Source organism: Aureobasidium namibiae (genome assembly GCF_000721765.1).
Source record: "Aureobasidium namibiae CBS 147.97 unplaced genomic scaffold scaffold_12, whole genome shotgun sequence".
NCBI lineage: Eukaryota > Fungi > Ascomycota > Dothideomycetes > Dothideales > Saccotheciaceae > Aureobasidium > Aureobasidium namibiae.
This window is the reverse complement of record NW_013581197.1, coordinates 663,878-678,242: the sequence shown is the minus strand read 5'-3', so window position 1 is coordinate 678,242 and position 14,365 is coordinate 663,878. Positions and strand designations below refer to the sequence as shown.

At 51.8% G+C, this 14,365-nt stretch overlaps 5 protein-coding genes across 5 annotated transcripts; 4 read left to right on the top strand and 1 right to left on the bottom strand.

The window, feature by feature from the left end:
- Nucleotides 1–374: 374 nt before the first annotated feature.
- On the top strand, nucleotides 375–1,391 carry M436DRAFT_65283 (uncharacterized protein; the record flags this gene model as incomplete). Its single annotated transcript, XM_013570495.1, has 1 exon — nucleotides 375–1,391. One exon carries the CDS (start codon nucleotides 375–377, stop codon nucleotides 1,389–1,391), a length of 1,017 nt encoding a protein of 338 aa, XP_013425949.1.
- A 430-nt stretch (nucleotides 1,392–1,821) lies between these two features.
- Nucleotides 1,822–6,542, bottom strand: M436DRAFT_50468 (uncharacterized protein; the record flags this gene model as incomplete). Its single annotated transcript, XM_013570398.1, has 5 exons — nucleotides 1,822–2,115; nucleotides 2,170–2,322; nucleotides 2,379–3,500; nucleotides 3,548–5,675; nucleotides 5,731–6,542. The coding sequence occupies 5 exons, from the start codon at nucleotides 6,540–6,542 to the stop codon at nucleotides 1,822–1,824; spliced, it is 4,509 nt and encodes a 1,502-aa protein (XP_013425852.1).
- Nucleotides 6,543–6,992: 450 nt separating this feature from the next.
- On the top strand, nucleotides 6,993–8,051 carry M436DRAFT_74213 (phosphatase 2A-associated protein; the record flags this gene model as incomplete). The annotated part of the gene is made up of 1 exon (XM_013570600.1): nucleotides 6,993–8,051. One exon carries the CDS (start codon nucleotides 6,993–6,995, stop codon nucleotides 8,049–8,051), a length of 1,059 nt encoding a protein of 352 aa, XP_013426054.1.
- Nucleotides 8,052–10,629: 2,578 nt separating this feature from the next.
- M436DRAFT_65279 (MATE efflux family protein) lies at nucleotides 10,630–12,916 on the top strand (the record flags this gene model as incomplete). The annotated part of the gene is made up of 5 exons (XM_013570494.1): nucleotides 10,630–11,452; nucleotides 11,642–11,949; nucleotides 12,000–12,629; nucleotides 12,679–12,744; nucleotides 12,800–12,916. The coding sequence occupies 5 exons, from the start codon at nucleotides 10,630–10,632 to the stop codon at nucleotides 12,914–12,916; spliced, it is 1,944 nt and encodes a 647-aa protein (XP_013425948.1).
- A 357-nt stretch (nucleotides 12,917–13,273) lies between these two features.
- M436DRAFT_17920 (adenine nucleotide alpha hydrolases-like protein) lies at nucleotides 13,274–14,110 on the top strand (the record flags this gene model as incomplete). The annotated part of the gene is made up of 3 exons (XM_013570307.1): nucleotides 13,274–13,419; nucleotides 13,472–13,880; nucleotides 13,937–14,110. Coding segments are annotated over 3 exons (729 nt in total), but the record flags the coding sequence as incomplete, so codon positions are not given.
- Between the last annotated feature and the right edge of the window lie 255 nt (nucleotides 14,111–14,365).

Here is a 14,365-nt window from a genome sequence, read left to right as displayed (position 1 = left end):
GTCATTGTCACATCAGGCAAGCATCAGAGGCGCAATGCATGCTGAACAAGCAACGGCACGAGGAGCACTCTCGCCCACCAAGTCATGGATCTCCGAGACAGTGGCTTCTGCTAGACATTGGGGTCGGCAGATTGAAACATGATGTCAGTTGGCTAGTGCTGACAGCAGGGAACAATGATAGATATATAGAGAATAGCTGTATCAATGAACAGAGAGTCACAGACGAAGATGCGGCTGATAAGATGGAAGAGATGGATAAGATAAGCACCCCGCACAAGACGAAAACAAAGTCTCGACTGGGGGAATTTTCTCGGTCGATGGCTTCACCTTGGTGGCATGGATCTGCTTGACAGTGGTTGAGAAGGGCAGCAAGGATGGGATCGAGCGCCAAAAAGAAGAGAGAAAAGAAGGCCGACTTCCAAAAGACCAAGCTCAAAGTCGGCAAGACAAAGGCCAAAGCAGCAAACTTCACCGACACGAGTTTCAAGGCAAAGTCGATTGTGCTCAACCAGCAGTCGCTCGCGACCTCGGCGCCTTCGCTCGACCAGCAATTCACACACCAGCTCTCGCTCGCCAGTTCAAAGACCGACTCGCAGCGCCGCGATGCCATCAACTACCTGACCAACATCATTACCGAGCACCCGAACAATCTGCCTTTGCCTGTCGCCACCATCCTCCCAAAGATCCAGCCTCTGATTCTGGACGCCTCCAACTCTGTCCGCGCCGCTCTCACAAAGCTGCTGCGTGCTCTCCCGCCGGCTCATGTCGCTACCCATGTCGACCACATGCTGCTGTACGTGCGCGCCGGTATGACCCATCTGGCCGCCGAAATCCGCAACTCGTCCCTCGACGTGCTAGAATGGCTGCTCCAAACCGCCGCCCAAGAGCTCGTCAGTTGCGCAGGCGGCTGGCTCAAGACCCTACATTGCTTCCTGACCCTTCTGGGCTGGCACTCAACCACACAGCCTGGAAACTGGTCCTCTGAACGCGCAGTCTCCTTTGGCAAACCCGGTTCCGCTGCCTCGAAACTGCTCATCAAGCAATTGAGCATTCTGACCATGTTCTTGCGTGCCGCCTTCACCGATGAATCTGCTTCGGCGCTGACAAATGCCTCATGCTTCCCCCTGTGCAGCACCGAGCACCAGGTTCTGTACGCTCGTTCGAATCCATTCCGCGGTCTCAATCTCTTTGGCGCTCCCAAGGATGCCGAGAACGCCATGTACGACGACGCAGAGGCTAGAAAGAGAGCTTTCGACGATGCTTCCGTGCGTGCTGTCGCCCGTGGTGTCCAAGCCGCCAAAAAGGAGGGTGGTGAGATTGGGAGAGCCGCCTCTGGTCTGGAAAAAGCCTTGGTCGATGGCATGGGCGAGTTTCACCGCGACGCAGAGTAGATGGGAACAAGTTTAAGTCATCCCTCCTCTTCTCATATACCAACCACACACGTCCGATACTTTGTGTCTGTTGCATCATTCGCTTCACGATCCGGATCTGTGGAAACCCCTTGGTCCGTGGTTTCATATATTAACCCTATCAGCTTGAATATATTGAGCTCAGCCAGGCCAACACGCCACCACCGTCTCGACACGATATTCCGTCTTGCAACGGTGGCACATCGGAAAACGACCACTAACGTGCCGAGCACAAAGGTTCTCGTCTGCACATTGCGGAGGATCTGCAACAGGAGGATGTCTCTATGTACCTAATTTAGGCTAGAACGAATACTAGAATCCTCCATCTGTCAATTCTACCATCTCTCATATGTTCTTGCCTCATGTTCAGGCCGTGTGCTCAGCTCACGATGAAGCCCGCGACCCTAGCTAATCATGCTGTGCCGTCATTCTCGCCGCCGCCATCGGTCTCATCACGACAGTCACAACCGAACCTTGCGCGAAATTCATAAGGCGCCAACCCCTCCAATTCCTCCACTGCCTTGTTCGCCGCATGAATGTTTGCATACCTAGCAGACTTTGCCTTGCACACCCCGATGGGTTCCGAGTCGTGAATCATCACGCCCGACCAGAACAAGGGTCGCATGCCATCCTCAGTCTCCTCGCCATTGAACAGGTTGTATCCATGGCAACCGAAGTCTTTCTGCATCTTGTTGTGCAAACGGGTCTAGTTTCGTAGGTCAGCAGTTGAACAGAATTTGGAGTTTCTGATATCCCCTACCACGGGATGATTGTTTGCGTAGTTGTCGTAAATTTCCATGTCATCGAAGAATGACTTCATGTGCTCGTCGAAAAACTGCTGCACGACGCTGTAGTCGAAATCTGCATCGATGAAAATTGCGCCGACGTATGCTTCAACTATGTCGGGTAGGCACTTGGAACTCATCAGCACGCGGTCCACACAGCAAGTGCTGCAGCATCCAAACCTACCTTGGGGCCTTCTTTCACCGTGGTCCAGTAGTCCATAGCTCCTTGTGAATTGGCTTCTGCATCCTTGATATCAGTGACATAGTTTGCAATTTGTTGACGCAACGAGTCGTGATTGAAGAGGAGATGCTTATAGAATCCGAGACGGACGCAGAGTGCTCCAAGAAACTGATTCGAAACCATTGCCATCTTGTGCTCAGTCAGCCACTGCGGATCCTTGTCAGGATAGTTGTAGAAGAGGTGAGTGATGCTAGTCATATCAAGAAGCGAATCGCCCAAGAACTCGAGGCGCTGGTACGATGGTATCCCAGCAGACCATAGATTTGGGTAAGAGGGATGGTGAAAGGCAGCCTGGAGCAGACGTGGATATTTGAAGTGGTACGCATGCTCCTTCTCGACCCGCTTGGCAAGTTCAAGGTTCGCAGCCCTGGCCTCAGCTGTTTGGTATGCCGGCTTTTCATACGAGCTGGAGTAATCTGACCAATCATTCATAGTATGATCAGGGCTGTCGACGAATATGGTGACGGCTTTGACTGCTTCACGCCAGTGCTCCGGCTTCCACTTGCCAGGCTGATCGTGGGTGAGGAAGGCTGCACCCATGAGTGCTTCGCACACATCTGCAATGGTCTTGTCACCAAGTGCGTGCTTCATCGACTCTTGTCCATTCTTGTTGGCGCCTTTGCCCTCCAAGAGTTTGATACCTTGCGGATACCAAGTACGACGAGAGAAGGAAGCACTACGAATATTCTCGTAGAGTTTGAGCTTCCGCGCAGCATTGAAGAGATTCTGGTTGCAGAGAAGCAGCATGCGCTTCACATGAAAATCGAACTCGTTGTCGTTGGGGTTTTGCGTGAATGTCGAGATCGAAGTTGCCATTTTCAGGAAGCAGTCACCTAAGAACTCAAGACGTTCGTAGTTCTTTCCCATACCACGCTGAAAGTTGATACGTTTAGGACTCTGATCTTCTTCTGTGTTGTCGGAATCTTTGGTGATTGCTTCAAGAGCCAATGGTAGATCGATCGTCAGACCAAGCTCTTCACACGTTCCTTTTGCGATAAGGTAATCTTCAATACGATGAATGATGGCGGGAAACATGTAACAGGTGGTCACGACAGGAGTGGGAAGCTATAGCAAGTCAGTCTCAGAATCAACCACAATTGGAAATCACATACCGCAGATATGAGGAGAGGCTCAGGACAGATGAAGCTTCGAACTTTGACCGAGTCTTGTTCTTCTTTCGTTGTCGGCTCTGCGAGCATGTTACGTCGGTGCAGTATCTTCTTGGCTTCCAGGACGGGTTGGTCGAGGTTCCATCTCCTCTTGTTGCGAGTGTTCTTCCAAAGACTGACTGTATAGTCCAAGATATCAGTCTGTCTTTTCGAAGCTGCACAACCTTCTGGGATAGGGCTTGTGGGCTTGTATTCTGGAGCTACTCTTGACGAATAGAAGCGACGGCCACCATCTCCAGGATCGATGAAAAACTTGTCTACCAGGAACGATTCAGGGATTTTGGGTGTCCATTGGAATCCTTTAGCGATTCTGCAGACGTAGTCCACAATGGTCCAATCGATGAGTTCAAGGGAGGCAGAGTTAGTATCTGCAAGCTGAACGGACTGCTCGAACGGTACGAGCCAGTAAGACATCTTTGCGACGTCAAACTCGTAGGTCTTGTTGTAAAGGTCTTTGAAAACACGTAGAGTGAACGAAGTGAATTTAGTCAGCTCGGTCTCGGACACTCTGCAACCTGGTGTGAGTGATGTCAACTCCACGTTGGTCTTGCAGCCATCGTTCAGAAACAGAGGGAACCTGGGAAAGGTAGGCATTGGACTTCTCGTGACAAGAAGCATAGGCTGATGAGAACGATCCAGCCCCTCGGAGAAGTCTATGCGAGTGAGGTACACCAAGGAAGGCATTGAACCTCTGTTGTCTTCCCAGACACGAGGTTTGACGCGCATGTCGTACATACCGGCTTGCTTCGAGGTCAACGCTAGTGCTGCGTTGCGCATAGATGGCAGTTTCTTGGTGTAGACAGGGACTAGATTGGAATCGAGATGTTGCGCCAAAACAAGTTCCTTGCAAGCTTTGAATGCAGCTGAGCGTTTGGCAAGTGACTTTCTCGTCATAGATTCACCTGTTGCCGAGCGAATAGGTGAAGGTTCAGGAATCACCACTTCACAGATGAACCGTCCAGTTTGAGATGTGGTAATGTAAGTAGGCTGCAGAGCTTCCTCGCCATCTTTTGGCAAACTGTCTACGAAATGTGACAAGATTTGAAGAGCGGAGCCGAAAGTGATCTTTGCGCCGGTACTAGCTATCGTATAAGTAGGATAGAGACTGACCATGTCTCTAGAAAAGACCATGTCATCATCACCATCCAATTGACGATCAGCGGGTAAACCTTTGCAAAAGGTACGCATAACATGCTCTGCTCCACGATTCTCCGACAAGGTGTTGTCATGGTCCCAATTCTCCTTCTCCTTCATATGTAGAAGCTTGGAGTTTTTGTGCCTGGCGCGCCCACGAGACTGTACATACTGAATCATTGTCTTGCAAATGTCGAAACGTACGACCAGATTGCAGTCCGGGATGTCGAGACCTTCTTCAGCGACGGAAGTTGCAAACAGACAATTCAGTTCACCCTTACGGAACTTGACGAGAGTAACCACTTGATTGCGGAAAGTCGATTGGTTGTCGTCTAGACGACCGTTGCTCGCTCCAATGAGTAGACCTGGGTGCAAGTGAGGCCCGCCAACATGTTCAAAGACCTTGTGAAGTAGATATGCAGTGCTGCGGTGCTCAACAAACACGATGCAGCGTTGCTCGGTGTGGCGCTCGAATTGCTGCGTCAGGTAAACACACAGTTGACGGACCTTGTGGCTGAGGTCCGCTTGATCAGCTCGAGGGCTTCCAAAGTCGTGATTCGAGATGATTGCCATGGCTTTGCCAATCTCTTCGATCTGGAAGTCGGCCAGTGCCGTTGAACCATCCAATCGGGCAGCCCTTTCGACACGAGATTCCATCTTCTTCGAGCGTTCCTCGGCCAATGCAAAACCCCAGTAACGGTCCGCACACCAGTCACCAAGATGAGACCGAACTCCGGTTGCACGGTCGAACAAGCCGTCAAGAAATTTGATCCTGCCAAATTGACTTTTCAAATTTTGAAAGAGCTGACTAGGCGGAGAGATGGCGCGAGATGTCGTGTAATTCAAAAACTCTTCACTTGGCTTGGTTATTGCATTTTGGAGTAACGAGAGGTCGTTTGCAGTGGCTATCTTGCTGTGTAAGATGCATTCGAGGTCGCTATGTTTTTCATCAGCGGAAGGTAAATATTGATCAGATAGGCGAAGAGACAGACCTGGCGGCTTGACGAACATCGACCTTTGCATCGACAGGTGAGGCCGTCATACCAAAAATTCTGGGCCGAGACAGCTCGTCAACATCGGTGAGATAGAAGTCTTTGATAATCTGAGCGTATGCGTGACCTTTCTTTGCATGATGGGCTTCATCGAATATCAGGAGATTGATTTGGCGCATGGAGATGAAGGAGCAGGTCAAACAACCCTTGAGGACGTCAGGAGTACAGACGATGACATGACATTTGGCAAACCGCTCGTCCCAGACGCGTTTACTCCACTTGTCGGGCATCATGGCGCCACACAAACGATCCACATCATAGTCGAGATTGCGCTCGAGCACGGCAAACTGTTGGAAGACCAGTGGGACAGACGGCACGAGGAAGAAAGAGATGCGATGAGGCTTGCCCTGTAGGCGATTTTGAAGCTCTTCAGCGATAGTGTGGCGCAAGAGAAGGACAGCGATCAACGTCTTGCCAGAACCGGTATCAAGAACAGCGATTGTGTTCTGCTGAGTAGCACGCTGGAAGAGCTCAAGCTGATACTCTCTAGGGGTGGTGATGATCCGAGTGGGTTCTTGGCTGGCAAGTAGCTGGCGGATGGACAGTTCCTCGGCAGCTTCAGGACGATTGTTGTCTTTTATGGCAGTACGGATCTCCTTGACGGCAGTACTCTGCAACCATGCTTGGAAGCGGAGCTTACGATCCCGGCGCTTCTCTGTAGACGAGAGCGCAATAGGCGATGAGTCAACATCAGCGTCACTATCGCTGTCACTGTCGGTAGGTGACTTTTCGAGGGCCGGGGTGGTGGCCATATCAGCATTCATCTGATAATACCTACCATTCGAGATGGGCGTTGAATGGAGAAGAACTGGCACTGAGGTACTGGATGGAGAGTGAGGCAAGGGGATAAGGGACAGGGAGATGGATGTGGTAGCGCGAGGGAGACGCAAGCCGTGAATGGAAAGGGCGATGGTGTTTGCTGGAAAAAGTGACGAACAATGGACCTGTCAGATAGATGCAGGAGGCCGGCGCTACCTACGCTGTTGCAAATATGCTTTGTCTCTACAATTCAACCACCGAGTACTCGGCACGCTGCAGGAGGTATGCTAGAGTCACGAGAAAGACAGGTTGCAGCAGTGACTGGAGTGTGTTGGCGGGAGCTGGCAAAAGAAGAGGGGCACGTCTCACGCTCGCATGTTGCATGATGTCAAATGCGACCAAAAGTTCTGGCAATAAACATTCCACATCACCACCACGATAAAATGTCTGAAGAGCCACAATCACTCCGCACGCTATGGCAGGCGGCCGAAGGCAAGCGTAGGCAGATTGAGAGCTCATGGGACACGAACTCGGCCGCTCACCAAGCGCTGGTCAACGCCGCCGTCAGCAGTTACGAGCAGTGTCTGCGCCTCCAGGACCAAATCGCTCTCTTCAGTCCCAATGAGTCTTCCGATGATATTGCCACCAACGACTTGCACCATCTCCTCACCCAATACCACCTTGCCAACTTGGTCCAGCGCTTGTCGTCTGAGGATCGCAAAGCCCTTTTGCGCCGCGCCCAAGACTCGTATGAGAAGTTCCTCCGCCAGCTCGACTTGTACGACCTGCTATCCCCTTCCGACCTGAAACTGCTCGAGCAATACCGCGAAGACCCGGCCGTCTTTTCCACTGCCTCGACCTCGGATCCCGCAGCCCGCCGCGAAAGGAAGATTTTACGTTTCAAGCAAGAGAAGGACCTCAAGCAAAAGCTACAACACTTGGAGCAAAACCCTGCTGCTCTACAGAATGACGATGACATGCACCGCCGCCTGAAGTTGACCCAAATCGACTTCTGCGTTCATCAAACTTTCCAGTCTCTGGAGTCCCTAGCCCAAGAGCTTCACATTCTTTCAAGAGCTCCCCCACCTCCACCGCCAGGCCAGCAGCAAGGGCTTTCTGATATCAGAGAGCGCCACAAATCCGACGATGGCTACTCGGAGAAACTAGACGGTCCTATGTCTGCCGGCCTGTCAGGTCCTATGCTAAGCAAAGATGGCAAACCGCTGCGCCCGTTCACCCTGCTCAACACTCGCCAGACAATGCAGGCTGGCGTCTTCCGCCCCGACCACAGTCTACCCACCATGACTATTGACGAGTATCTTGAAGAAGAGAAACGTCGTGGAGGTATGATCGAGGGTGGAGGCGCACAGTCGGGCATTCAACCAGAGGTCGATGAGGATGATTTGGATAAGGCGGATGAAGAGACCATGAAAGCCAGAGCTTGGGATGAATATGTTGAACACAACCCCAAAGGTGCTGGTAACACTTTGAACAGAGGATGAGATTATAGATACCCAGTTGCATTTGCATTAGAACATACAAGCACCAAATACGAACTTCACCCCTCAAACTGAGCCTTCGGTTTGCACAGAACTTGTACACTCTATAACCCACATCATCAGGATTTGTTGACATGATCCTCATGAGATTTCTGGTAACGATGCTCCTGGAGAAGATTCAAGGTCTGGTCGAACTTTTTGCATTTTGTGCGAGAAACAGCTACTTGACTGGAGACATTATGTAGCCATCAGTCCTGAAAGAGTCTTGGACACCTTCCTAATTCACCGAAAGGCCTGCTACATGCGAGAATTATCTTACGCCTCATTAAAACATGAGAATGACAAGCATGCCTCGCAGCCTTCTACCAAGCGGCAGCGCCAGGAGCAGCACCCCATTCCTCGCCAGCAGCAGCATCTGTGGTGCCGTTCATCCAGTCGCCCTCGACAACAGCAGGCTCAGCAGCGCCGCCGGTACTTTGGTTCATCCAGTCATCGTTGCCGGAGGGAGCAGTGGCAGCATCGTCGCCAAAGCCAGCGCTGTTCTGGACGTAGTCGGCAGGGTCGGTAGCGCAGCGGCGGACGGTGTGACCGGCTGTCAAGTGTTATTTTCTTGGTCTAACTCAGCGCATACATGGATGTACTTACCGAGACCACACTGGTTACAGATGACCTTGGAATAATCCCTGGGCTTAGGGCAGTCACGGGAGAAGTGACCGAGGTCGCCGCAGTTGTTGCAGGTGACACCTGCAGCGGAGCGAGGCTCGGGACACTCGCGAGACATGTGTCCTTGATCGTTGCAGTTCTTGCAGATGATGGCAGCCGGGTTGTTGCACTCGTTCTTGCTGTGGCTATGGAGGTGCTTAGCAAATTGCAGACACATTTGAATACCTGGCATGCTTACCCGATCTCGCCGCAGTTGAAGCAGGCACCGGTCTTCTTTCTGGGCTCGGGGCACTCCCTGGACATGTGACCAGCTAGCAGAGGGTCAGTGATGGATGCAGAAGATGGAACATTGTTGGAGTCACTGACGCTGTCCACAGTTGTGGCAGGCATTAGGGTCGAGGTTCTCGTTGCCGCCGTTGGTCGAGAAGCCATTGGCGGCAGCCTCCTGGGCCTTCAGCTTGTCCAGTCCAGCCTTGTGCTTCTTGCTGCGCTCGTGGGCAGCCCTATCCTTGTAGGCCAGGGTGTTGTCGCACACATCGCAATGATGAGTGGCAGGATGAATGGTCTTGAAGCTGTTGTACGGGTGCGAGGAGAAGATGTCAGCCATGATGACGAAGAGTGAAGGGCTTGATGCTTGAGATCAAAAAGAGGGTGATGACGAAGAGGTTGGATCTCTGCGCTGGAATGAGAATTGAGAAGAGAAGAGAGAAAGGGAGGAGAACAAAGCTTGGTGAAGCAACTTCGTGAACAAACGGAGTGAGTGCGCAAACAAACGAGTCGCTCCCGTCTGAGCATCAAGCAGACGCATGTGGTTATTCCGTTCGGTGACTTTCACTCTTGCTAACCTGCAAGCATCCCTCACTTCGAACTTCCAATTGTCTCAGACATTCAATTGTAACACACGTGCACCTGCCTTGGCAAAGACATGCTCTCGCACCTCTGACACAGCTTCTATACCGCGGTTCCGCCTTCACTAGGGCTGTCGAGGCTCGACGGTACAGACGGTACTTGCAGGTGAGTGCGAGAATGCTTCTGTTAAGGTCGGTGCCCTCTCTTTACCTTCTTCTCGACGTTCCTTTCATTTTCGGTGCCCGCCTGGGTACTTGTGCTATTTTCGGGAGGTCCTGCGATTTTGTGCTTGATCCTTACCATGAAGATTCCCTGGTAATGACACAGAGAATCCATTATCTTCACCTAAGGTCCCTGACAACACCTCCGATGTCAAGCTATCCCCTGTCGACCTGGAACATCAGCTTCGTATGAAGATTTGCCGACGAACACCTGTTTCTAGGTCCAGAGCAAGATTGCTCCAGCATCGGTCTTGTTTGCTGAAGAGCGAAGTGGGCCGAAGGGCGATGGACATCCACAAGACTACTCAAAGTGACAAGGCCTGTATGAAGCAAAGCTCGTATTTTGTCTCCAAGATTTCCAGCAGGGCTCGTGTGACCCACCACGTGAGAAGGTAGGCGTGGCTGCACGTTTGGGCTTGGCTTTGCTCGACACCTTGGTTGCGGTATAGCTGTATGACACATGCCACTCACCGGATCATAGAAGCCTGTATCAGCATGGTGATGAGCGGATTACACTGGAGCTGACGTTCGGATCTGCATGCCCTTACAGGAAACTCAATGGGCACGAGCCTCGACCTCTCCACACTGCAACGATGTGCTTATCGCGCTAACTGTTTTCCCGTCACGTAATTTAAGGTTCCTCGACCAAGTCGCGGACAAGGCGGCGAAGGGTGTCTTCGATCATCATCTATCGAGGTGAAGGTCTTTTTCACCACGCTTGATATGCCTTAATAGTATATCCAGACACCGTTTCTTTTCTCTCGAGTATATCATATCATCTCCTAACATCAACACCCTTCTCAACCGACCCAACCAGCTCAGAGCACACCGAGCGCATCGTCAACGCAATGAGTAGACCTGCAGTCAGCACCTCTGCGCGATCGTCCAATGGTTTTCTATCCTCCTCTCCGTGGGCTCAACAATCTATCCTGAGGGATCTGGCGGACGCCGAAGAAGAGGAAGAGAACGAAGACCCGGAAGCTGGTATCGCTGTGGGCGGAGGTGACAACCACATGGCCGGCCACGAACAGCAGTATTCCATGTCTGGCTCATACCGAAGAACTTCCTATGTCGCATCTGGGCCACGCCCATTCTTCCCTTCAGCTTCAGCGCCAGACTCGAAACGAGCGAACGAACAAGACCGCGAGGCTGCCCTCGCCGAAGAACGAAGTCTTTTGCGGGACAACCAGTTGATTCCTCCAAAACACCCACGCACCAAAAGTACCGTGTCAAACAAGTCCAGCGGATTGTTGCAAAAGAACTTTGCCGGTGGATTTGTGCCTAGAAAAGGTAGTGCCGACGGAGAGTCGGCCATCGAGGATGGAGGGCCGGACGAGAACACCTCTCTGCTGGGTAATCCAGCTGAGCCATACGGCGGAGTTGATTCTCCTGAGGATATCGACAAGAGGTGGGAAGAGGCCGTCGCATCGGGAAAGATCAAAACAACCTGGCAAAGAGAAGCAGTCGTTTTGGCGAGATACTCGCGTTCGTTGATCTTGACGTTCTTATTACAATATTCCCTGACTGTCACTTCGGTCTTCACGGTTGGCCACATTGGCAAGACCGAATTGGGGGCCGTCTCTCTCGCTTCAATGAGTGCCAACATCACCGGCTATGCCATGTTCCAAGGACTGGCTACTAGTCTAGACACACTATGCCCCCAAGCCTACGGTAAGATTCCCCAGTGTACGGCATCACGACTACTGCTCGCGTCTCTTCTCACTTGATACGGAGGGCCCATCTAGAATGATTGTTCTCTCGATGTGGGCCCGCATTATAGAGTTGAGCGAACACACCTAGCATAGCCGTGATGTTATTGCCATCCAGTCCCCTCAAAACATGCTGACTTTACCATGCTAGGCTCGGGTAATAGGACTCTGGTTGGCCTCCAGCTTCAACGTATGGTTTACTTCTTGTGGGTGATCACGATCCCCATCGCTATTGTATGGACAAACGGACCGAGAATCATTGGCGCAATCGTGCCTGACGAGGCGACTGCAAACTTAGCAGGACGATACCTTCAGGTCCTTGTATTTGGCACTCCGGGGTATGCTGCATTTGAAGCAGGAAAAAGATTCGTGCAGGCACAAGGAAAGTTCTCTGCAACACTCATTGTGCTTCTGGTGTGTGCGCCTCTCAATGTTTTCCTGCACTGGCTCTTTGTCTGGGTATGTTTTACCGAATGCCAGACTCTTCATTCAGCACTGACAGAACACAGAAACTGAATTGGGGATTTATCGGAGCTCCCATTGCTGTGGTGACCATAGAGAACCTGATGCCACTGTGCCTGTTCCTCTACGTTCGTTTCGTTGGCGGCTCAGAGTGTTGGGGAGGATTTACTCGTCTCGCTTTCAAGAACTGGATGCCGATGATCAGGCTTGCTCTCCCTGGACTTGTAATGGTTCTTGCCGAATACCTGGCTTTCGAGATCTTGACGCTCTCGGCAAGCTGGATTTCACCAACTCATCTCGCGACACAAAGCGTTCTCAGCACAATCTCGAGCATTACCTACCAGATCCCCTTCCCAATCAGTATCGCAGCAAGCACCCGCATTGCAAATCTCATTGGCGCAACACTTTCAGACGCTGCAAAGGTCAATGCCAAGGTCTCACTGTATGCTGCCTTGATCGTGGGCATTTTCAACATGATCTTGTTGAGCTCTTGCAGAGAGTACATCCCGAGGCTGTTTACCAACGATGCCGATGTCATTGCGCTCACGGCCAAAACATTGCCTTTGAACGCCGCCTTCCAACTGTTTGACTCAATCGCAGCTCTTTGCAACGGTATCCTGCGTGGCCTTGGTCGGCAAGAAGTAGGAGGCTACGTGAACCTGTTTGCTTACTATGTCGTAAGTCAAATCTGTTTGTTGGGTTTGGCCGTCCGCTAATCATTCGTAGATTGCTATGCCCATCTCATTCGGAACTGGATTCGGTTTGCATTGGGATCTCTATGGACTATGGGCCGTGAGTAGTCTCTTTACCTTAGTATCTTGACCATTTGCTGATTTGTAATCTCCAGGGTCCTGCGATTGCACTTATGATTGTTGCTGCCGTCGAGTGCTGGTTCATCTACACGACTAGCTGGGAGAAGGCTGTTGAAGAAGCTCAGGAGAGAAACGCCCAAGGGAACTCTTAGGGGCGTCTCTGTGTGGATAGCTAGTATTGTGTTGCATAGATATATGTATACATTGGCAGCTCTTGTTGCCTCTTGTCCATCAACTGCGTTCGCGTGAATACCTATCAATACTCAAGGAAGCTGTGAGGAACGGGTATGAGCCGGGATGTTTGGCCGACGCGGGGTCTCGGCATTGCTGATTGCCCCACGTATGGCGGGCTCCCGGCGTGACGGCATCCGACGTGTCTTCTGGACAGCAACTCCCATGCATGCTCGAGATTGTGTCTCGCATGCCGACGCATCGTAATGCCAGAGACGCTCCTTGGAATCCGCAGCGATGACCAGGGCCGCACCGAAACCATAGCTCCCGGCCAGGAGGAGCACCTGCCCGCCCTCTGCGCAAAGGTCCATGCCAGAGTCACGGCTTTCCTGGCCGCCCAAGCATCCACCGACCGCCTGCAGGGTGTACAGGACCAGACTCGGCTGAGTCTCAGGGTTCTCGAAGAGGCGCTCGAGCGATATAGGTCAGTTGTCTGCATTGGTTGCTGTGTCGAACTTGGCTGATAAGCAATCTAGTCTCACCGAACTCTCCTTCTCGTACAATGGTGGCAAGGACTGTCTAGTCCTCCTCATCCTCTATCTCGCCGCCTTGCACGCACACTCGGTCAAGACGGCAACGCCGCTGCCGGACAAGCTGCAGTCCGTCTATATCGTGTCGCCTCATCCATTCACCGAAGTCGAGGACTTTGTACAATTGTCCATCGACACATATCATCTGGATCTGGCTCGCTATGCCGAATCCATGCGAACGGCCTTTGAGAACTATCTGCACGACCACGCCCACGTCAAAGCAATCTTTGTGGGCACGCGGCGGACAGATCCTCATGGAGCCACACTAAAGTACTTCGACCCGACGGACAGAGGGTGGCCCGCATTTATGAGGATACATCCCGTGATAGACTGGCACTATGCTGAAGTGTGGACTGTGAGTTTGTCACTTTAACATACGCATCAAGAAAGCCCAACTAATCTCAGCTATAGTTTATACGACACCTGAACATACCTTATTGCTCGCTCTACGACAAGGGCTACACATCTCTTGGAGGAACTACAGATACACATCCGAACCCTGTTCTGAAGGCGAACAGCGAGAACGGTTCATATAGACCCGCATACGAGTTGGTCCAGGATGATGAGGAGAGACTAGGCAGAGACCGATGATATCAGCAGAACCAATGCAAGACAGACCATGAACATTCTTCCAATTACACGCGTGGAGCGCACGTCTTCGTCGAAGATACTATATGACTTCTCGGACTTATACACAGTGGCGGTGGCAAGCAGAAGTTCGACATGAACTCGAAGAAACCCCGAACAGAGTAGTGACGACAATGACTTTGTGTATGAGGCAAAGCTAGGCTGAGGCGCAAAGCTCAACACGAGAAGCGCGGTGTAAGCCGTGTGGTTGAT